At 47.7% G+C, this 22,516-nt stretch overlaps 1 protein-coding gene across 4 annotated transcripts in view; it reads left to right on the plus strand.

Moving 5' to 3' along the window:
• IARS1 (isoleucyl-tRNA synthetase 1) overlaps positions 1–22,516 on the plus strand; it is a 59,728-nt gene that overhangs the window by 24,445 nt on the left and 12,767 nt on the right. For all 4 annotated transcript variants that reach the window (XM_027616141.2, XM_027616140.2, XM_027616142.2 and 1 more), the window contains 17 exons: positions 1,079–1,201; positions 1,715–1,806; positions 2,458–2,556; positions 4,201–4,327; positions 5,485–5,558; positions 5,929–6,123; positions 7,655–7,741; positions 9,520–9,603; positions 10,617–10,761; positions 12,126–12,246; positions 14,487–14,578; positions 15,563–15,640; positions 16,587–16,708; positions 16,908–17,010; positions 17,264–17,347; positions 18,588–18,762; positions 21,102–21,214. In XM_027616141.2, coding sequence (XP_027471942.2) covers positions 1,079–1,201; positions 1,715–1,806; positions 2,458–2,556; positions 4,201–4,327; positions 5,485–5,558; positions 5,929–6,123; positions 7,655–7,741; positions 9,520–9,603; positions 10,617–10,761; positions 12,126–12,246; positions 14,487–14,578; positions 15,563–15,640; positions 16,587–16,708; positions 16,908–17,010; positions 17,264–17,347; positions 18,588–18,762; positions 21,102–21,214 — 1,914 coding nt within the window. The remainder of the gene's footprint in view (positions 1–1,078; positions 1,202–1,714; positions 1,807–2,457; positions 2,557–4,200; positions 4,328–5,484; positions 5,559–5,928; positions 6,124–7,654; positions 7,742–9,519; positions 9,604–10,616; positions 10,762–12,125; positions 12,247–14,486; positions 14,579–15,562; positions 15,641–16,586; positions 16,709–16,907; positions 17,011–17,263; positions 17,348–18,587; positions 18,763–21,101; positions 21,215–22,516) is intronic.

Below are 22,516 nucleotides of genomic sequence, written 5' to 3' on the forward strand. Positions count from 1 at the left end.
TTTCATTCTTTCAGTCCATGAGCGTGGGATGTCTTTCCATTTCTTTGTCATCTTCATTTTCTTTTATCAGTATTTTATAGTTTTCATAGTACAGGTCTTTCACCTCCTTGGTTATGTTTATTCTTAGGTATTTTGTTAATTTTGGTGCAATTGTAAATGGGATTGTTTTCTTAGTTTCTCTTTTCTACTACTCCATTATTAGTGTATAGAAACATCAGATTTCTGTATATAAATATTGCATCCTGCAACTTTACTGATTTCATTTATTCTAATAGTTTTTTGGTGGAGTGTTTAGAGTTTTCTGTATGTAGTCATGTCATCTGCCAAGTGGCAGTTTAACTTTTTTCTTACCAATATGGAGGTCTTACTTGTTTTTGTTGTCTGACTGCTCTGGCTAGGACTTCTGGTACTATATTAACCAAGTGGTGAGAGTGGACTTCCTTACCTTGTTCCTAACTATAGAGGAAAAGCTGTCAGTTTTTTACCATTTAGTGTGTTAGCTGTGGGTTTTTCATATATGGCCTCTATTATGTTGAGGTATGTTCTCTCTGAACCCACTTTGTTGAGAGTTTTTTTCACAAGTGGGTGTTGAGTTTTGTCGAATGCTTTTTCTGCATCTGTTGAGAGGATCATAGAGTTTTTACCCTTCATTTTGTTAACGTGATGTATCACGTTGATTGATTTGTGGATACTGAATCATCCTTGCATCCCCAGAGTGAATCCCGCTTGATCGTGTTGAATGATTCTTTTACGGTAGTGTCAAGTGAAGTTTGTGAAGTTGGGTATCTTTGCGTCCATGTTCACCAGCGATACATATGTGTCATCTTCCTCCTCCCTTAGTGGATACCCTGCTGTATACAGGGGTCTGTGAAATAATGGCTGGGAAGATGATGTAATCCCTACCCAACTATAAGGCTTTGGGATTCTCTGAATGGTCGTGAATTAACTTCAGCTGAGAGGATAATTAAAGTCCATTACGGTTATGAGTCAGAATACTGAAGCATTCTCTTGTAAATCTATCACCTCCCACACTCCTGTCTCATACATACTCAGCCTGTTTCGTTCCCCTTGTCCCCAGGACGACTATCGGGTCTGTATGGACTTCAACATCATTCAGAAAGACTCTTCTCCTGTTTGCCCTGTGGATGCTTCAGGCTGTTTCACGGCAGAAGTGACAGATTTCATGGGACAGTATGTGAAGGTCTGTGTCTCTGTAACAGAGAAAGGTGTGGGTTTCATCATATTTCTTTCTTTAATCAGCTTTTTATTAAATAGCTTCCATATCTGGATTTTTTTTCCAGGAAGTTGGTTTTGTTTTGTTTTGTTTCAGCACATAAAACCAGAAAAGATAGATATTATCAGCCACATTCTAAGGGTCTAGTATCTTCAGAGGAAGCATGCTATAGTTTCACAGGCAGGAATCAGTGAAACTGGGCTCTGACTGGTAACTCCTGAAGCAGCTCTGAGGCTTCGGGGCCGTCATTGCTGGTGGAAGATTTCACTGCCTCACATGGTATGAAAGTGCTTAATAAGATACCTAAAGTTAGACTGCCTCAAATGTGGACTGAGTATTTTTATAATACATATGTTATTTTTGCCTTTTATTCATGGTATAGAGATATCAAAATATCAGATTGCAGTGATATACGTAATTCTTTTGTGTTACTAAGTATTGCAGGATATTTTAATGGCTAGATTTTTATTTTTTAAACAGGATGCTGACAAAAACATCATCAGGACCCTGAAGGAAAAAGGCCGACTTCTTGTCTCCAGCACCTTCACTCACAGTTACCCCTTCTGCTGGAGGTGAGAGAAAGCGAAGACTTATAGCTTGAGCTTCTAGCCTGTGGGGGACACATAGTGTGTGTGTCCATTCTGCAGTCTGCGGTTCCCCTCTCATTTGTATGCTTTACGATTAGTGTGGGGAAACTGCTCTCTTGAATTCCATGAGTGTTAGTTCCTGGTTTCCTCAGCAGTTGTCTGGAAAGTATTGACATGTACAGATGTTTTGTGTTGGGGCCACATTTCTTTAGGATGAGACATACGTCTAAAATTTCCCAATGGAACTTGGCGAGAGAGAGAACGTGACACAAGTTAGAATACAAGATCGTGCTGTGAAGATGTACGTGGGATTGGAATGCTCGGTGCCATCAAGTTTGTTCCCACATTGCCTCTTCGCTGAAGTTGATGTCATTTCTTAGACAGCTATCACACACCGGCAGAACCATATTTTCTTTCTTGTTCTTTAAACCTTTTGCCTTCTTGGTGTTGTGGAGGGAGATGACCAGTACCAAGGATGTAGGCATTAGTGTTTGCAAAAAAAAAAAAAAAGTATTAGCAGAAGGCCAAATCGATGGGGGTGATGTCAGTAAGAAACTAAAAGTTGGTCTTACCATGGGTGCCTCAGTCTACGTACCTCAATCTGACGAGCCGTGTGCTGCATTTTTGCTTCCCTAGGTCAGACACTCCCCTGATTTACAAAGCCGTGCCCAGCTGGTTCGTGCGGGTGGAGCACATGGTGGACCAGCTCTTGAAGAACAACGACCTGTGCTACTGGTGAGCAGTGAGCTGTGTATCTTCACACTGCCCTGTGTCATCTGCTCATGCTTCTCCCAGACTGTAAGAATTCCATAGCTCTCTTTGAGTCTGCATTTTCAGGAGCACAGAATAATTTAAATAATTTTATAAGAAGTAGCATCCTTCCTCTGATAAGGCATATGGAGGGAGCATTTTCCTTTTCTGTTAGCCTTAAATAGTCATTTTCAGGATAAATGTTTATTTTTGGATATACCTGGAGAAGCCATTTGTGCTTCCTGCCCTTGATGAGTGCCAATGAGCGCCACTGGGACAGAAGCCTTGCTCTCAGCTAGCATGTGACCCGCAAGGAGGTGTTACTCCAACCTGTAGGGCTGAATGAAGTAAGGCTGAATGTGCATATTACAGAAGACTGTTTTTCTCTGAGAGTCCTGAGGGTGATCATTGTTTCTTACTTCTACAAGAACCCAGCCTGACGTAAAAACTGCATTTCATTTTGGAAGAATGGGGAGAATCTCAGGGCAGTAAAAGGAAAAGATTAGGAACTACTATGAACTATCGCTTTTTTTTTTTTTTTTTTTTTTTTTTTGATTGGGAGAGAGCATGCACGAGCAAGGGGTGGGGAGGAGTAGAGGGAGGAGAGAAAAAGTCTTGAGCAGACTCCACACTGAGCATGGAGCCCGACGCGGGGCTCAATCTCATGACCCTGAGATTATGACCTGAGCTGACACTCAACCGACTGAGCCGCCCAGGAGCCCCATGAACAAGTTTTTTGTACTTTCTAGCAAATTGACCCTGACTTCTCAAGAAAAAGCAGTTTTTCATTTTTATTCCTAGGAAGCTCTTCAGTTGCCCTATGGTGTGAAGTGCTGGATGTGAACTATTAGGCTGTGGCCTCGTTGAGAGTGCAGGCCTATAAACTGACGTTTGTAATACAGGGCACAACTGGGGTGCCTGAGAGAACAGGGTGTGTGGGGTTGGGGGTGCTGTAACTCAGCCTGCTGCTTAGGAAGATTTCCTGCAGACCTGAACCTCAGAGGATAAGGAGCCATTTGACTAGTCCTGGGCACTCGAAGCTTTGGGGGAAGGGGAGGGGAGAGAAGGGAGGCTATAGCGTGAAGGTTATCATGGTGGAGGGATGGCACAGGCCAAGGCAGTTAGGTGAGAAGCTGCATTCTAAGGAATTACCTCATTGCTGGAGCCTAGAGTGCAATGGCAGGAGCCTGCCCATGAGCCTCAGGAGGCAGCTACCAACCAGCCACCTGTAGCCCAGCCTGTTTTGTAGGGGCTGGGAGCCCATACTAATGAGTGTCAGTAGAAGCAGTATTGTGTGGACACCCTAAAGACTAGGTCTGAGTGAGGCCAGGCTGGCTGGCATCACAGTGACTGGTCGAGGGCTGCAGCTGTCCCCGAGCAGAGGGCATTGCAGGGAATTATGTGCGCTGTGGGGTTCCAGTTACAGAGCATCTCCTCGGATGAATTCACGATAGATGTAGCACCGTGAGTTTTCTGTGCTGTCCACACAGAAGACGTCCTCCTAGGAGTGAGCACAGCATCTCTAGGGCAGTACGTCCACAGAGCATATACCAAGGTTTATGCAGATCTAATTTACAAATTTGCTTACTAATGTTCTCAGGCATTGGCTGTCTGACCTGTTTATTGCAGGGTCCCAGAGTTTGTGCGAGAGAAGCGATTTGGAAATTGGCTGAAAGATGCACGTGACTGGGCAGTTTCCAGAAACAGATACTGGGGCACCCCGATCCCCCTGTGGGTCAGCGATGACTTCGAGGAGGTGAGACGGGCCATGTGTTCTCATGTTGATTTTTGCTGAAGCACTTCATTTGTACATCTGGATGTAGTTTCTTTTTTCTTTGCCCCTTTTTTATTTCATCTGTTTCTCATTATTCCTTCCTAGAATCACATAAGTAAGAATTTGGGAGGTTTTTTTAAATTTATTTTTACTTTAGTTTTATTAAATGTGATTTTTTAAATCTCTCTCAGTGTGAAAGTAAAGAAGAAATTTGTATTTTTCTCAGGGAATCCACATGTTGAATTGTTTTCTTCTGTTGCTCACCCCTTTTTCTCTCCTTGTGAGTAACTGATGATCAGTCCTAAAGTCCAGACCTGCACCGAGTTACAGCATGTGAAACCCCCCTCATGGTGGTTAAAAAGGAAGGCTTAAAAGACATTACCAAAAGCATTGCCAACCTTGAATATATAAAATCAAGTGATTGTGTGTGTAAATACGTGAATGGGTCTATAGATGTACCCCCATGGCGGCTTCTGTCCAGCACAGAGACTGTTAGAGCACAGGGACCTGAGAGAAGGCAGTGAAGTAGCGGAGTCAGACGTCCTAGGACTAGACTGGAAAGACTGAGAATGTGGTGTTCCCTAGGTAGCAGACGCCCCAGGCAAGAACCCACAGCAGCTCCTGCTGGGGCTTCCCCACCGTGTGGACCCTGTCAGGGCCACAGCTGAGCTGAGGGAAGCCTCCTTGCCTGGACGTAACCCTAAATGACGTCTTGTGATCTCATTGATTGGATCTGGTAATTTAGTTCTAGCTTTGACTTGGAAAGATTCCAGATAAAGGAGCGAAATTCAGGTGTCAGGAAGAAACTGAGATGCCTCAGAGTCACAGTCTAGGTGTTTCACTTAACGCTGGTTATACTGGGCAGAGATTTGGACCTAGTAAGCCCTCAGCAGGTGCGTGTTGAGATGACGCTCTTAGGTTCTCTCCGTGTAGGGGCTCCCGAGACAGTGGTAGGCGGCAGAGTAGTGGAGCCCGCTCTCCTCTTTGGTGACCTGCAATTTTTCGTGAGTGTAAGCCACGCTAGTGACAACTGTCCTGAAGGTCAGAGGTTTCTAAAACTAAGTGTGAATGCTGTGTGAATTAAAGCTGTGTGATCTCTGGCTCTGAGGTTCTCTTGCTTTTTAACTTTGCTTTGACAGGTAGTATGCATTGGATCGATGGCAGAACTTGAAGAACTGTCGGGAGCAAAGATCTCTGATCTCCACAGAGAGAGGTCAGTTTCTGAATGTTTGATTCACTTCCGTTCTGTCATTCAGAGAGCATCGACATGGTCTCTGGAGCAGATTACGGAGATACGTGTAGAAATCAAATACCGGCTTACTGAATTCCAGTGTTGATGACTTATGTCACATTGAGGAAAGGTGGCCTCTGTCCTTGAGTTGGATGTGGGCCGACTTTGGTATAAATCCCCCGGATTGAGCCCCCCCCCCCCCGGTGCCTCTGAAAACCTGTGATAACTGCCAGTATTTCTCTTTGCAGATGCTTATGAAATCTCGTCAGAGCATTGTGTTTCCTCTTGGCAATTAAACTGCAAGTTCTTTCGTGGTTAAAATTAATAGAAGTGGCTTTGCTTCGTTTCTTAGCATTGACCATCTGACCATCCCTTCCCGCTGTGGGAAGGGAGTGTTGCGTCGCATCTCTGAAGTGTTTGACTGTTGGTTCGAGAGCGGCAGCATGCCCTATGCTCAAGTTCATTATCCGTTTGAAAACAAGAGGGAGTTTGATGATGCATTTCCTGCAGACTTCATTGCCGAAGGCATTGACCAGACCAGAGGATGGTATGTTCTTTCAGATTTGATTTGATTTCACAGGTGTTTAACTGAGCACCTAGCATTTATCAGCTGGGTCCTGGAGAGATTGTGTCAAACGAGACAGGCTCTGCTTCTGCCCCCTGCCCCTCACCATGTGTTCTATTAAAGTGTCTTTGGAGTTGGGATCTCTCAGCTGTGGTTTTAGAGTCTGAATTATTTCATTGACGTTTTGGAATAGAGAGATTTGTTATATTCGAAGATTAAGTGATACAAAACAATACATTTGCTTAGCTTGTTTATTTTAAATCATTTACTCAAATGTTTAATGAGTACTTACATACAAGATAATGGTTTGGGTGCAAATTTAAGGGTTGATTGGAAATGTACTCAGATGTTAAGGCCAGCCTTATAAAATTAATACTCTAAAAATCCGGACTGGGGGAAAAAGACAAAGCACGGCAGGGGAGGATTTCGGCATTGGTTTTATCTGGTGCCTGTTTAAAGCAATGCCATCATCTTCTGAAGTAGAAGAAGGTTGGCTCATCCAGATTCTAATTACACTTGGATTAGTGGTGATGTTGCAGAAGTGTTTAAGGAATGTTGGTGTCATTGCTTTGACACTTGCAGTAGATGTCACAAATTGAATTCCAACCTTAATGTTCCAGAAGGTGCTCTTTTTAGCGTCCAATCCATTTTTCTTTAGGAACAGGTCCAAAACCCTTTTTAGGGAAGTCCAGGAGCCTCGCCAGTAAGTCTTTTGTCTGAGGACTGGTGAAGTCTGCCAGCCATTAACAGTCCTGACATGGATCCATAGGTGCTCTCCGCCTCCCTCCCCTTCCCTCAGGCTTGGACTGCGTGTCCTAGCAACCAGGTCCCCCTGACCTACCTTCAGAGAAAAGGATGTCAGTCCATGTCCCATCATGTTCTGGGGATGCAAAACCAGCTTGGAGATGATACCAGAGCATCACTTACTGGGGTGGCTGCAGGGATGTGGTAGAGTTTAGGAACAAGCTAGCTAGCAAGTCAGCAGCAGGCGGAGCAGAGATGTCTTTACTCCTACATGCTCTGCCTTCTGACTTTTGGGTGAGAATGTCTGTATCTTTTGTCATCAGACTGTCCCATGTGACCTTGTGCTAAAGGCACACACATCTCTGGATTTGCAGCTTGGCGTATCTGGAGGTCCTGATAGGCCGCCCAGCACTGTCCCCCCTCTGCCTTGTGGCTGTCGGCTCCCCCCTAGGGAGGACAACAGAACTGTCCTCCACTGTTGGGGTCAGTACCTCACTCCAGGCCTTTATTTGCTATAAACCATTTTGTTTTTTCTAACCTGATTGGTTTGCGGTAGGTCCTGTGTGATTTTTCAGCATGTGTTATTGGATTAAGAATGATTCCAATGTGTTATTGGATTAAGAACCTTTGCTATAAGTGATTATTAAGAAGTGTAACGGATCTAAAATAGAAATTCCATCCAATAAGTAAGCACAGATTTTTTTTTTTTCCCTATGCTTAGATTCTTTTTCTGTTGTTGCTGAGCTGTTTCTTCCTGGGTTTTTTACAGGTTTTACACCCTGCTGGTGCTGGCCACCGCTCTCTTTGGACAGCCGCCTTTCAGGAACGTGATTGTGAACGGGCTCGTCCTGGCAAGGCAGGTGCACGTCCTTGGGTCGTGGCTAGTCCTGGTGCCTGGCTTCCTTTGGTCTGGCAGCCATGGTCCGGGTGCATGTAGCCATTCTATGTGAATACAGGAACTTAGGATCGCCCCAGCTTTGTTCCTGCTCTTCTCCTTCGTCTGCTGTTAAACTTCTCGCTGCTCTTTCTTTCCATCCCACCCCGTCCTGCTCACTTCTTGTCTCCAGTGTAGGTCTGCACACACCCTCTACCCCAGGGAGAAGGGCAGGTTGGGGAGCTGGGGGCGGGGGAGGCATGCATCCCGTGATGCTGTGGGGGATAAGACAACATCTGTCCTGGAGGACTGGGCCTGGTCCTTTAATGAAGATTTTTGTTAACCTCTGTTTAACACGAGGAAGCTGTGGGTTCTAGAGGTTTCCAGGATCATAGGGGAGTCTTATTTTTTCTTCTACTGTCTATAGTCATAACAGAAAAAACACAAATTAATAAAAATAAGAAAAAAACATTTATGCAGATATCCTACCTCATGTCCTATCCGAGGGAGGATGGCCCCTGATACCGTGTTGTGAACATTATACATCTTCTCTCATCAAAGCCTCAGAACTGTTTGAGATGGCTCCTTCCCCCCCCCCCCTGCTTTTTTTTTTATTTTATTAGAGAGAGAGAGAGAGCATGACCAAGGGGGAAAGAGAAGCAGACTCCCCGCGGAGCAGGAAGCCCAATGCAAGACTCGATCCCAGGACCCTGGGATCATGACCGGAGCTGAAGGCAGATTCCCAACTGTGAGCCACCCAGGCGCTCCCAGATGGGTCCTTTCCTTAACTCAGTTTGACATTTGAGAAATTTGAGGTATAGAAAAATTAAGCAATTTGTCAAAGTCACACAGCAAATGATGGTAAATTCACATTTTATACCCGGGGAGTCTGGCTCGGCAGTCTGCTTTTGGGGGTTTTTTTAATTGAAAATTTTATTGAATTGTAGATTTGAATGCAGTTCTGAAACAGTAACAGAGAGCCTTTGTGTGCTTTGCCCAGTTGCCCCCGAAAGTCAGGTTTTTCAAAACTGGGGTCCACCACCACAACTAGCTGCTAACAGCCCCCGTCCTCCTCCGACTCCGCTTAACGTGTGCTTGTGTGCCGCGGTGTACAGTCGTACACGCACTACACGCATAGGTCCCTGTCCACCAGCACAGTCAAGGTACTGGACTGTTTCCACATCCCAGGAGCCCTCTGTTGTCCTTCTGTAACTCCCCCATCCTTCCACCCTCGCCCCCAGCCCCTGACAGCCACTAATCTGCTCCCCATCTCTATAACTCTGTCATTTCAAATACGTGACATGAACGGAATCACAGCACTTAGGACCTTAGGGACTGGCTTTTCCACTCAGTGGGATCCTGGAGATTGCTCAGAGTGTGTGTGTCCTCAGCCCCTTTTCCCCGTGGCTGAGCGGTGCTGCATGGTGCGTGTGACCACAGCTGGACCCTTCACCTGCTGAAGGACCTGGGGTTGTTTCCGGCGGCTGCTGACTATGAATAGAGCTAGAAGCTTCCGTTACAGGTTTTTCATCAGTACAAGTTTTCATTTCTCTGGAATAAATGCTGAGCCCTGTGTTCTTAGCTTCTCCACGGACTCACCGTGGAATTCAGAAAGAAGCTCACAGGTGTTAACAATCTATTGTTATGCCCTTATCCCACTTGCATTTCTGTATTCCAATTTGCAGATAACCTGTAACCATATATAAAGATAGGCTGTAATGGTGACTTATTTAATCGGCATCTCCCTTTTGTTTTTGAAGTGATGGTCAAAAAATGAGCAAACGAAAAAAGAATTATCCGGATCCACTTTCAATCATCCATAAGTACGGTGCTGACGCCCTCAGGTACAAGCCAGTGCTGTGCCCTGTTTTTAATGTCCTTTTTATGTAAGCTTCACTTGTTCTGTTAATTGTGTTCCTTTCATTTGGTTCATAGTTAGCTTTTTCAAACTATGTTATGGGGACAGGTACATTGGTGTAGAGTGAGCTCCAAATCCACAAGGTGGTTTCTCAATAACGAGCATTTGGAAGCCCAGAGGTGTTGTGAGGACCAGGACCTGTGTTGCTCCCAGGCTCGCTGCTGGGTTTCTCCCTCATTCCCTTGCCTGGCTCTTCATCTCGTTGGCCATTTATTTCATGTCTGTGCTTACTCCTCAAAAGAGCCATCTGAGATTTATTGAAGCTTGAGCAAATAACAGTGAATACTGAAAAGCTTTTAGAGAAATGTGAACCACTGCTTGAAACGTTGGTCCTCGTCGTGCCCGTTAAGTGTTTGGGTGGAAAGGAGCCACAGTGGTTTCATTCCGCATCCTCCTGCTGCAGACACGGAGACCCAGACCCAGGGGCTGAGCCTGAGCGTGTTCACAGCTGCCTTGGAGCAGTTAACAGGATGTCCTGGCGCCCCATTAGCTGTTAGTCTGCCCCTCGGCACTGCTGACAAGTAAGCCAGATAATTCTTTGTAGTGGGGACTGTCCTTAGGGGTCTAGCGACATACCTGGCCTCTTCCCTCTGGGAGCCCCTCTGTGCCGGCAGAGGACTCCTGGCCACTCCTTTTGTGAATCCCTGTGCCTGCGTGTGTTGTCTGGGGAGGAGGCCCACCGCCCCGAGGCCTGCACTGACTGGCACAGGGCATGCTTCCAGGTTGGTTGAGTGCCATATTTTGGTATGAGGTTATGTCTCCCCTTTATTATTCACTGGGTCTCTTGCACAAAGTCAGAATACTAAGAAGAGTATTCATAATTCTCTCCTTTTGTATAAAAAAATGCCAAGTTTGGTGTTTGCAGTGTCAACGTGTCCAGAAAGAATACTTGTTTTAATCTGTATATTCTTTTTCCATGTACTGTTTTTCCTCACCCAGATTGTATCTGATCAACTCCCCTGTGGTGAGGGCAGAAAATCTCCGATTTAAGGAGGAGGGTGTGCGTGACGTCTTGAAGGACGTGCTGCTCCCTTGGTACAATGCCTACCGCTTCTTCACCCAGAGCGTCCTGAGGCTGCAGAAGGTGTGGGCGGGGTCCCATCACCTGGGTCGGTGGGTTTGCTCGGGACAGAGCTCCGTGGGTGAGGCTCAAGAGCCCTGGGGCGGGGAGTGTTGGTGCAGAGCCTCGCGGGACACTGGGGCTGCCCCCTCAGAAGAGCTGCGTGGGAGGTTCATTCATTCCCTGGTTGCCCCCGCCCATGGAACCAAGGCTGCGGGGGGTGGGGTGGGGGTGAAGAGCCCGCTGCTCCCAGGGTGAGAGCACCTGGTAAAGGCTGCTGCAGGCAGTGCTCGCTGAGGCATCAGGGTCCAGACTCTGAAAGTGATAGACGTTCTGCTGGGTTGTTAGGAGGGAAAACAAGGTGTGTGTGTGTGGAAGTGCCTGCTGGCCAGGGAGGCACCATCTGAACACCCATGTGCCTGACTCTGCTCTCAGGGCTCCCCTTGGGGTCAGACCCCGATACCCCTCATCTCTTATGTCCAACACCTTACAGTAGAATCACTGTGTGCATTACTGCTGACTACCGTGCAACTACCGTGCAACCGCCCTTTCTGGAAATGGGCGGGAGGCCTGAGCTGTGAATGTTGCACTCAGGCTGGCTGTTGGCCTGCACCTGCCTCTGACTCGGGCTTCTCCCTGTGTGTTGAGGAGGGCAGGCAATCTCCCCAGGTCCTGGTGTTGCTCCTGCCTTTGTTGTTGCCACCTCTCGGGTCGGGGGGCCTCAGGTGGTCCCCACAGTCCTGCTGCTGTGGGACTCTGGAGCACAGTGTGTGGGGCTCATCTGGGCTTGGCAGTCAGACGCCCGCCCCACCACCGGGCTCTCAGGTCAGGGCCGGAGTCAGCGCGACTGCTGCCCTACCAACCTGGTGTTGCTGCGGCGGTGGGGGGGGGCGGCGCAGGTGGAGTGGACCTTCAGCCTGAGGAGGGTTTTGCAAAGGGAAGGGGACTGGGACAGAGCATGCTATTCGGAATGGACAGTTTAAGCAGAGACGTTAATTTCTAGTACTTGTGTTCAGTCTATAGATGATCGTCCGGTCCTAGCCAGCTTTACGAGCTTTCCTTCGTTAGGGTTAAAGTAACTAAACCCTACACTTACAAAATTGGAATATTTCTCAACTCATAATCACTTTTGGTACAAAGGAATAATTTTTTTCCTAAATTGTGTTTAGAGCAGTCAAAAACGTAATTAACTGAGGACTTAATATCCCAAGTTTAGAGCTTATTTGGAAAATATTGCTGAGAATCAGAAATTTAAATTGCCAGTGGGATCTGGAGTTTTGTGGATTGCTCTTGTGGGCTACTTTCAGTTTAAGTGGTTTAAGGAGTTCATTTCTGTACAGTAATTTCCCCTAAGCATGCAGAATGTTTTAGTAATTGTCACTTCCCAGGAGGAAGATATGGAATTCCTGTACAACGAGAGCACAGTTAAAGAAAGTGCCAACATCACAGACCGGTGGGTCCTGTCCTGCATGCAGTCGCTGGTTGGGTTCTTTGAGACAGAAATGGCAGGTATGACTCTCTTGGGCCCTCTTCCTGGAAATAAGAGTTCTTCTCTATTTCCCTTTTCAGTACTTACCTGTGTTTCTTTTAAACACAGAGGAAGTTTTATAAACATTTTGAGAAATACAGAACAGTAGATAAATTCTTGTTTTTTTACCTGTCAAAAAGGTAAAAGTCTTTGTTAAGACTTGTTGTAGAAACATGCTGCTCTGAGGCCTGGGGGTCAGCTCAGCCTCACCCCACTGGCCACAGACACCACGCGGGCTTCCATGGTTCAAAGCTGCCTGCACCACCTCTTCCCTCTGGCGGGGGCTGCCCAAAGTCCTTAGGCCTCAGTTTCTTTCTCCAAAAAGTGCCTGGTAGTGGTGTTACAAGGCTCACATAGAGATTGTGCATAGAGAGTAGCTGGTAGACAGTAGGTTCTCAAGGAGTGCTTGTTAGCGTGCATTTTTTAGTCTGCTTTAATTATTAAATAAGTAGTCCCTGTGTAGTCTAGAAAAATTAGGAAATACAGAAAAATAGTAATGAGGTGGATGTTTTCCCCATATTTGTTACCTAAAAACAACGAATTGGGTCTTAGACACAGGTTGGAAACATAGGTTATGTTGGTTTCCTCGAGGTTGGAGACAGAACAAACTATAAGTCTGGGTGACAAATTCCAGAAACTGCTAAAGTAGGATACCTGCATGGATCCGACAAAGTTGGTGGGCGCCTCCCCTACGTGTCCCCTGACAAGGTTCACCAGCCTGCCCCAGCACGCTGCGGTCATGCAGGCCCATGGCCTTCTTGGAATCCTGGTGCCTCAGCACTTGGCACAAGAGGATGATGCGTCCAGGACATTCCCCCAGGCTGTCAGGCATCCTGAAGCCTGCCCCCACTCGTTAAATATGTATCAGAAATATCACATGACTGTTGGACAAGCTGCTGGACAAATTGACGTAGGTGCAGATGGAAATGAACATGTGAGGCCGAGCTCACCACACACCCCGGGGCACCTGCTCACAGTCCTTGTTCCCCTGTCCATCCTGAGGGATGTGAAGTATAGGAAATGGGCCTGGGGACAGCAGAGCAGAGCTGTGACCTGAGCATTCCGGCTGGGGTCCATCTCCCTGGACACAAGAGGTCAGGCCGTTGTTGTTGCCACGGCCTGCTGGCTCTGTACCCTCAGCCCCTCATGGATAGTGTTCTGAGGTCTGGAGTGTCTGTAGTTCCCATCAGGGAGCCTGGTAGCCGTGATATTGCTCCCACGCACAGCACACTCACGCTGTGAGGATTCTTTGTGCCCTCCAAGGGTCGACACCTGAGCACTCTGGGAACTCTGGCCTCCTAGAAGGTGAGGGGTGTAGTGAGCCCTAGAAATCACCTCTTTCCTTCAGGCTAGGCCTCTGATCACCATGTCACCTCTCAGGGAGTGAGTGGCCGTTGGCACCTCAGTTCTGGTCTTTGTGAGGCGCCTTCTGCCGTTGGCAGCTTCTCACTGTGGTGGTTTGGACCAGAGGCCTCTTAACGGTCACTGAACAGTTTTCATTAATACAGGTTGTATTTGTTTATACTTGTTGGTCTTATTCTTGGTTTTGGTGTTAGTTTGTGTGCAACAGAGAGTATCGGTTACAGGGAGGTGAATGGGAAGATCCTAAAAATAGGCCCACACCTTAAACAAGACTAGCTGAGCACCTTCACCACCGTGCTTGCCCTCAGAGTTCCTCGGGAGCCTTCACACCTTTGTCCTTTCCTGGGTAGCCCGTTCTGCTGGCGGTTTGAGCCAGGCATTCTCTGGAGGGGGCTGCTGGGCTCTGCATTATTGAACAGTTCCCCTGGGCTCCGGGTGGGACAGCTGGAATGTCTCTCCAGACATCCGGGCAGAGTCACTCAGGTTGCAAAGCGCTGGCCTGTGGTGTGCCTCAGCCCCTGGTTCGAGCTGTCTGTGTGTCTGGGGTGTCTTAGTGGAGGTTCAGGGTAGCACACTGGAAGGAAGTCAGGCATGCAGCTATGGGCCTCTCCACCACAGGTCTGGGGTTTCTGTTTTTCTCTTGACCACAGGAGCTTGTACGCACTCATTGGGTAATTCGTGTGCACCCCTTGACACCCTGATGACCACGTAGTTCATCGTCGGGGAATGCCACCAGGGTTGTGTCACTTTGGTTCTTCCTGTCTCCTGAGCAAGCGTGGCAGCCCTGGGGTGGCAGGGCTGCTTGCTCTGTCTTGCGTCCAGCCCTCACTGCACCCTAGACCTGATCATCTGCTTTCAGCTTACAGGCTCTATACGGTGGTGCCTCGCCTGGTCAAGTTTGTGGATGTCCTAACCAACTGGTATGTCAGGATGAACCGCAGAAGGCTGAAGGTGAGTGCACGGACGCAGCCTGCTATTGGGACCGGCAGAAGTGTGGGAGGGTGACTGTTGAGAAACATGAGTGCAGCCAGTAGAGAAAGGAATGTTTTCAAGTGCTCTCAGTTTCTGAAGCTCTTTCTCTTTTCTCCTTTTTACGTTGTAAGTCAACTATATTTATCACCATTTGATAGATAGGAACCTGTAAGTTCTAGAAGTCCGCTTGCATATTTTCAAGACAGCTACGGAGATGTCCTGTTGGAGGGAAAGTCTCAGGGCCATACCAGACTGAGCTGAGCAGATTCTCTTAAAACATGAAAGGAAGTCATGCAGATAACATGCAGATGTCACCAGGGATGGCTGTGACCTCAAGTGGGGCCCTCCTCCCTTCTTCCTCTAGAGGGTCAGTTATTTATGGACAACCTGTTGGGCACGTGGGCTGCGCATAGACCATGGCGGTGCCATGCCACTGCCCACCAGCCTGCCTCCCAGTGTGTGAATGATGAACGCCCTTCACAAAACAGTAATTTCATTTTTGTTAACATAGATCACACACAACACACCCAGACGCAGAGGGGCCCACTTTGCAGTGTTTACAGCACCTGTCTCTGTGTAACTTCATTATGGTTGACTTTTTTTTATAACCTTTGTGTTTTTCCTACGGTGAGTTAGTGTCATTTTTTCTTAAATATATAGTATATACGCTTTTTGTGAATAAGAAATCTTATCTAAAAGTAGTTTAAATTTTCTGTTTGTAACCGTTCCCATGTGTTGCATGTGAGTTGCAGGCGCAGCCTCCAGGTCCTCAGGCGCCTGGGCTCAGAGGTGGGGAGAGCAGGGCCTGCGCCGGCCTCCTGCCCGATCCTGGACACTGTGCTGTGGCCGCCTGTCCTGGCTCTGCTGTCCTCTCTGCGCCATGTGTTTTCTCAGGGGGGGGTCACCTCTCTTCATTCAACTGGGTTCTAACAGTCTAAGTAATGTGAGCTTCTTATTCACCAGGGTGAAAATGGGGTGGAAGACTGCGTTATGGCCCTGGAGACCTTGTTCAGTGTCCTGCTGTCTCTGTGCAGACTGATGGTAAGATGCTGGAACTCTAGCCCTGGCGCTGCAGCGCCCTCCGTCTGCAGCTAGTCCGTACTTGTCCCGCCCAGAAATAGAAGGAGAAAGAGGGGCACCTGGGTGGCTCAGTCAGTTAAGCATCTGCCTTCAGCTCAGATCATGGTCCCAGGGTCCTGGGATCGAGCCCCGCATCAGGCTCCCTGCTTGGCAGGGAGCCTGCTTCTCCCTCTCCCACTCCCCCTGCTTGTGTTTCGTCTCTTGCCGTGTCTCTCTCTGTCAAATAAATAAATAAAATCCTAAAAAAAAAAAAATAGAGTTTTAAAACAACTTTTTTAACTCCCTAGTTCCTTTTCAGAAATCTTTTTAGCTCATTTGTGTCAGGAAGGGCTAAGAAACATCTGCTTCCAGAGCTGGGTTCTTCCTGTCCGCCACTGGTGATACCCTCCAGGTCAGGGTGCTGGCCTCGAGACGGCAGAGCCACGGCTCCCTGTGAGCACACATCTCATCTTTATGCGGGTTCCTGTCATTGGAAGAGGGAAGTTTTTGAATGGATATCTAAGCACACAAATAAAACATGGTCACAGACGATGTTTTACTAAACATCTGTGTCCTATCACTGCTACTCCAGCCTGAGGTCGTGAGCCCTCTGTTCACTCCTGAACACACAAGCAAGACCTGCCTTATGCCTGGTGCCTCTTGTCTGACCTCACTCACCTTCACCCTAGGAAGCATTTCCACAGCTCCCCGATGCGGTTTCTGAGGTGTGGGGACATTGGGTCATGGTCGGGGCTCCTGCTCTTACTACAGACGTCCTCTGGGATGCTTCGGGGCTCCGGCTCTCCCGCTGTTGCTGCGCCTCACGGTGTCCATCCTGCCAGGTTCAGAAAGTAACATTGTGTCCACTCACGTGAAGCTGCTCTTTTCCTGTAACTGAGGTCACTTGATGTTCTCTGTCCTCATGCAGGCCCCCTATACACCTTTTCTCACCGAATTGATGTACCAGAATCTAAAGCTGCTGATCGACCCCGTTTCTGTCCAGGACAAGGACACACACAGCATCCACTACCTCATGCTGCCCCATGTTCGGTAAGAATCCAATGACATGAAAAAAAAAAAAGAATCCGATGACATGGAAGCCTCACCTGGGCCCAGGAGGGCTCGCATGGTAGCTGCTCCTAAGGCTGCGGAGGGCCTGGAGGGGCCGCTCCTTCCCCACTTCATGTGCCTGTCGTTTGGGGTGGGCTCCCCTTCCTGGGGTCCCTCTCACCCCCACCTCTGCCATCAGGGAGGAGCTGATTGACAAGAACACGGAGAGCGCAGTATCTCGGATGCAGTCTGTGATTGAACTTGGGCGAGTGATTCGAGACCGCAAAACCATTCCGATAAAGGTTTGACGCTTCGTTTGTATTTTACATGCACAGGCCCAAATAGTTACACCCTTGGAGCATTGTCTTAAAAGAGAGCGCTTCCAGCAGTAGCAAAATTTTTTTTTCTTTTCTGCAATAAGGGCATGAAAGACTTAGTGCTGGTTGAACCTGATCAGTCTGGAGCTTGAGATTCGGATGAAACATTTAACATTTTACTTTCCTGCAGTTTCAAGGGCTGGCTTTTCGGTAAACCGTCCCTTCCCTTTCCTCCTAGTATCCTTTGAAGGAAATTGTGGTTATCCATCAGGATCCAGAAGCTCTTCATGAGATCAAGTCTTTGGAGAAGTATATCATTGAGGTAAGAGTGCTGGTTTGACTGGGTACAAATAGACTTCTTTCTTTAAGAAGGTTGTTAGGACTAGTACTCTTCAGTGAAGTTCGCTTTGAGCGTATCATGTACCTTTTCCTTTTGTATGTCAGCACATCCAAATACCTACCCATCCACAGAATCTTACACTTTGTTTAGAATCAGCGTGCGCTTTTGCCTTTTTACAATGTCACTGTAATTCTTTAAAAGCAATTCCAAAATGGGTGGATTTCTTTACCTTGATTAGATCACTCACTACCTTCATCCACTTATCTTCTCCAAATACTCTTTGATAATTAACCAAAAAACTTCCTTCAGATCATCAAGTAACAAGTGGGCATGCACTGGTCGTGAGCAGCTCAGACTCCAGCATTGGGTGCTGAGTGAAACCCTTCCCACCCATCCAGCGCTGCCTGGGGATGTTCACTAGGGCGTCCCCACCAGGCTGTTGGGAGTGCTGTGTGCACACACACGCACATGTACATGTGCACATGCCATTGACTTTGTTTGTACTAGAGGGGACCATGTTTATAGTCTTCAACTTGGATTTGGATTTTTTCACCTGACAGTGTTTTTTTTTTTTTTTCCCTAAGATTTTACTTACTTAGAGGGAAGGGGTGGGGCAGAAGGGATGAGAGAGAATCTCAAGTCAACTCTCTGCTGAGTGTGGAGCCTGACATGGGACTCCACCCCACAACCCTGAGATCATGACCTAAGCCTAAACCAAGAGTCAGATGCTCAGCTGAGCCACCCTGGTCCCCCTCCAAGTCTAGAATCTTCTTTAGTTGAGTTTTGCTCAACTATCTTGAATGATCTGGACAAGAAGAATTTTTAAGTTATTTATAGAATTGTATAGCCAATAAAATTTTATAACATTTTGATCACCCCAAAAAGAAACCCAGTATCCGTTAGCATTCACACGCCATTTTTGCCCTCAAGATCCCGCCACGCCCTGGCAACCACGAGTGTGGCTGCTCTGGAGATTTCACATAAATGGAATCCAACAGTAAGTGGTCTTTTGAGGCTGACTTCCTTCACTTGGCGCCAAGAGTCCATTTGTGGTATAGCCCACGTCCGTGCCTCAGTCCTTTATTTTGCTAAGTGATAGTCTGTTGTGCGGATAGATCACTTTTTGGCTATTGTGACCAGTGATTGAACGTTTATGTGCAAGTTTTGGGGTTCATATGTTTTCATCTCCCTTTTTTTGTTTCATCTTGACTGCCAACTATAGGAATTGAACGTCCGAAAGGTTACGCTGTCTACAGATAAAAACAAGTATGGCATTCGCCTAAGGGCAGAGCCTGATCACATGGTCCTGGGGAAGCGCCTGAAGGGAGCCTTCAGGGCGGTGATGACGTCCATCAAGCAGCTGAGCAGTGAGGAGCTGGAGCGCTTCCAGGACAGTGGTGGGTGTCTGCCCCGGCCAGCACCGTCCGTGGCCCCTTCCTGGTGCCACCTCACAACTGGGCTCCTGCTTCCCTGGCCTGTCACTGAAGTACAAGCAATTAATTCTGATAATGTAAAGGAGAGACTACAAATGATCCCTGAGCCGTCACCCGTCCATTGACTGCAGACTGAGTGCCTGCTCTTTGCTGGTGCCGGGCAGCGTGAAAATCCTGGCACAGACAGTCCCAGGCTCTTAACGTGGAGATCACACTGCAGTTATAAGTGTCGTGTTGTTCACACTTACATTTTCATATTTCATATTTATTTTATTCACTTTTTTATTTTGCATTTTTATTTTATGTGTGTCATTAGTCTGTAAAGTGCTATTTCCAGACTGTTGTGATGGTTTTCCCTCATGGGGATGCATGGTGTTCTTAACCAGTCCTGTTGTTGGCTCTTCACGTTGTTTCTGTTTTTCCACTATTGTCAGTAGTATCGCAGTGAGCATTTTCTTTTTCTTTTTTTTTTTAAGATTTTATTTGACAGAGAGAGAGAGAGAGCGAGAGCAGGGGGAGTGGGAGAGGGAGAAGCAGGCTTCCCACAGGGCAGGGAGCCTGATGCGGGGCTCGATCCCAGGACCTGGGATCATGACCCGAGCCGAAGGCAGACGCTTAACGACTGAGCCACCCAGGCGCCCCAGCAGTGAGCATTTTCACATGTAAATGTTCTGTGCAATCGATTCCTTTGGGCTAGATTTCTAGGTAGAATGACTGAACCAGATGGGTGGACCTTCGGTTAGCACTGAATTCTGCACATGCTAATAGGAGCCTAGAAACTACCCTAGTGAGAGAGAGCACAGAGCCCCTGGTATCAAATTCATTATTACTGGATGTTGCTTGTGGAGAAAAAACATGGTGTTTGGAGGTGTCCGAATGAAGACTGGAATACATTCAACAGAAAAGATTAAAGTAGATTTTGAGAAAGGGATTTAGCAATGAGGTTTGGAGCTGCTTTGAGGGAGAACTGGATCAGAACTTACCATGATTTCTCAAAGACATGAAGATTTCATAGTTTGGTCCCTCTTTTGGGCAAGACTGGATTTGGACTAATTCAGCAAATATTTTTTAAAGCCCTTGTGTTTGGCTCGCCCTGGGATCCCAGAAATGAGTGAGACAGACGTTGTCCTTACCCTCAAGGTACTGGCCGACACTGAAGATTTGTGGAAACAATCATAGTTTTGATAAGTGCTCTGAAGGAAAAGTCTAGAACAATAGGAGGAGGTTAGGAAAGGGGACTTAGCCCCTCTCTCCTCTCCTTTGGGGGACTTTGCAGGTGCCCGGGAATTCTCAGCTCTGTCACCAGTAGAATCCTCTGGGGTCTTAGTATGGCTGATTGATTCTCTGCAGCCACTTTGAGGCACAAGGTGTTTGGTTGTTAGGGTTCCCCCTGAAGTTGAAAATCATAAGCACAGAGCTGTCACAAAGAGAGATGGAAGGACTCAGAAATCAGATGAGTGCTTCCAGGGAATTGAGAGAAATGTCCCTGAGAGTCCTCACATTTTTACATAAAATGTAAGAAGCCTAGCAACTAAAAGTTGAATCATTACTAACTTAACTTGATTTGTTAAATTAACAAAATCTTTGATCCAACTTCAAATGACAAATCTAAGCTGTTTGAACAGATGCCCCAAATATTTAAAAATTCTTGAAATAATCCTTATTTGAAACTGAAGGCCTACAGCTTCTAAACTACTTTCTGAGTGGATTTCTGCACTAATGGAAAGCAAAATAGTTTTCAGAACAGAGTGACATAGTCAAAATGACAGCCCAGTGCTGACACCAGGAAGATCATTGTGGATGTCCACAGCAGGCGTCCCTGAAAACAGCATGGCCTTCCGCCACCCCCTCTCCCCCCCACCCCCATTCATGCATTCTGCCTGCTGTGGGAGGATGGTGGCCAGAACCTGACCCTGTTCACTTCATCCTCGCCCCACCCTGCTCAGCAGATAGTGGAGCAGCGGGGTCCTGCAGCCAGTGAGTGGTGGACCTGGGTCCACTTGGACTCTGCAGCCTGCTATCTTCAGTACATCACTCTGCTCTGTGTTTATGGTGGGGATGCGTCGCCTCCTGGCACGTGCCTTTGGACCTGGGGACTCATTTACATGGGTAGATGGTGGTGGTGGTTTAACTGTCCTCAAGGCAGTATGGGGAAGTATAAAGGATATGAGTCAGGAGAACATGACCTCTTGAAGTCTCTGCAGCTTGATGCTGTGAAAATTGGCATAACGGGCTGTAGCTGGGCGGTGTGAAGAGGAGGCTGCGGAGGGGCTGACTCACAGTGGCAGATTCTTCTCCAACAGGGACCATTGTCGTAGAAGGCCATGAGCTGCATGAAGAGGACATCCGCCTCATGTACACCTTTGATCAGATGACAGGAGGGACGACACAGTATGAAGCGCACTCGGACGCCCAGGTATTTTTCTCTTCCCTAGAATGTTTCTTTACCAAAAGATAACATAAGAGGAAAAGGTAATTTGCCTGTGCCTTTCCTGAGTGTTGACAGCTGGTCTCAGACTACAATAAACCAGATACTCATTTTAGATTGGCTTTATTAAATTACTCCATTGTATGCTCTTAACATTTTTTTTTTAATATTTTATTTATTTGAGAGAGAGCACAAGCAGGGGGGAGAGGTAGAGGGTGAAGCAGACTCCCCGCTGAGCAAGGAGCCCGATGCGGGGCTCGATCTCAGGACCCTGGGATCATGACCTGAGCCAAAGGCAGATGCTTAACCTACTGAGCCACCCAGGCGCCCCATCCCTACTTGCGCATTTCTTTTTAAACATCTTTTTTTTTTTTAAGATTTTATTTATTTGACAGAGAGAGACACAGCGAGAGAGGGAACACAAGCAGGGGGAGTGGGAGAGGGAGAAGCAGGCTTCCCGCTGAGCAGGGAGCTCGATGTGGGGCTCGATCCCAGGACCCTGGGATCATGACCTGAGCCGAAGGCAGACGCTTAAGGACTGAGCCACCCAGGCGCCCCCTCTCTTTGCTCTTGACCAGACTTTTCTGGCAGAGAGGTCATAAGATCTCTAGGTTGGGAGTGGGGGGCTTGTGGGAGTTCCTCTGTGCATAACCATGTGCACAGGGCGTGGGGAGTACCACGTGAGGAAGGCCAGCCTCCTCAAACTCCTCAAGCTTTTTGCAGTGGTTTGAATTAGATGTAGGCCGAGCTCCATGTGGGCAGACGGCATGAAGAGCCAACACCCTGATGGCGGCCAGCCTGAGAAAGCCAATGAAGGAAGTGTCCTGGTCTTCTGAGATTGCTGACACAGTTCATGGACTGTGGGCTGGGCTGGCCCTGCCCCGCCTCACCACCCATCCAGTTCTGCCCTCATGAAGTAGAACAAGTTTCTGATAAAATTTCCTCAGAAACGTTCCTGCTGGGGCGCCCGGGTGGTTCAGTCGGCTGAGCGTCTGCCTTCAGCTCAGGTCATGGTCCCGGGGTCCTGGGATCGAGCCCCGCATCGGGCTCCCTGCTCGGCGGGGAGCCTGCTTCTCCCTCTCCCACTCCCCCTGCTTGTGCTCACGCTCTCTGACAAATAAAGTCTTTAAGAAAAGAAAGAAAGAAACGTCCGTGCAGCTGGTGCTTGATTTACAAGTGTATCCCCGTCTGTGGGCAGTGACACCACGTCCTCACTGCATCTGTGCCGGTGGCGAAACTGCATTTTTACGTTGTCATCGACGTCCTTCACAACAGATGGCGTAGGAAATA

This window comes from Zalophus californianus, chromosome 13 (assembly GCF_009762305.2).
Source record: "Zalophus californianus isolate mZalCal1 chromosome 13, mZalCal1.pri.v2, whole genome shotgun sequence".
Classification (NCBI taxonomy): Eukaryota; Metazoa; Chordata; class Mammalia; order Carnivora; family Otariidae; genus Zalophus; species Zalophus californianus.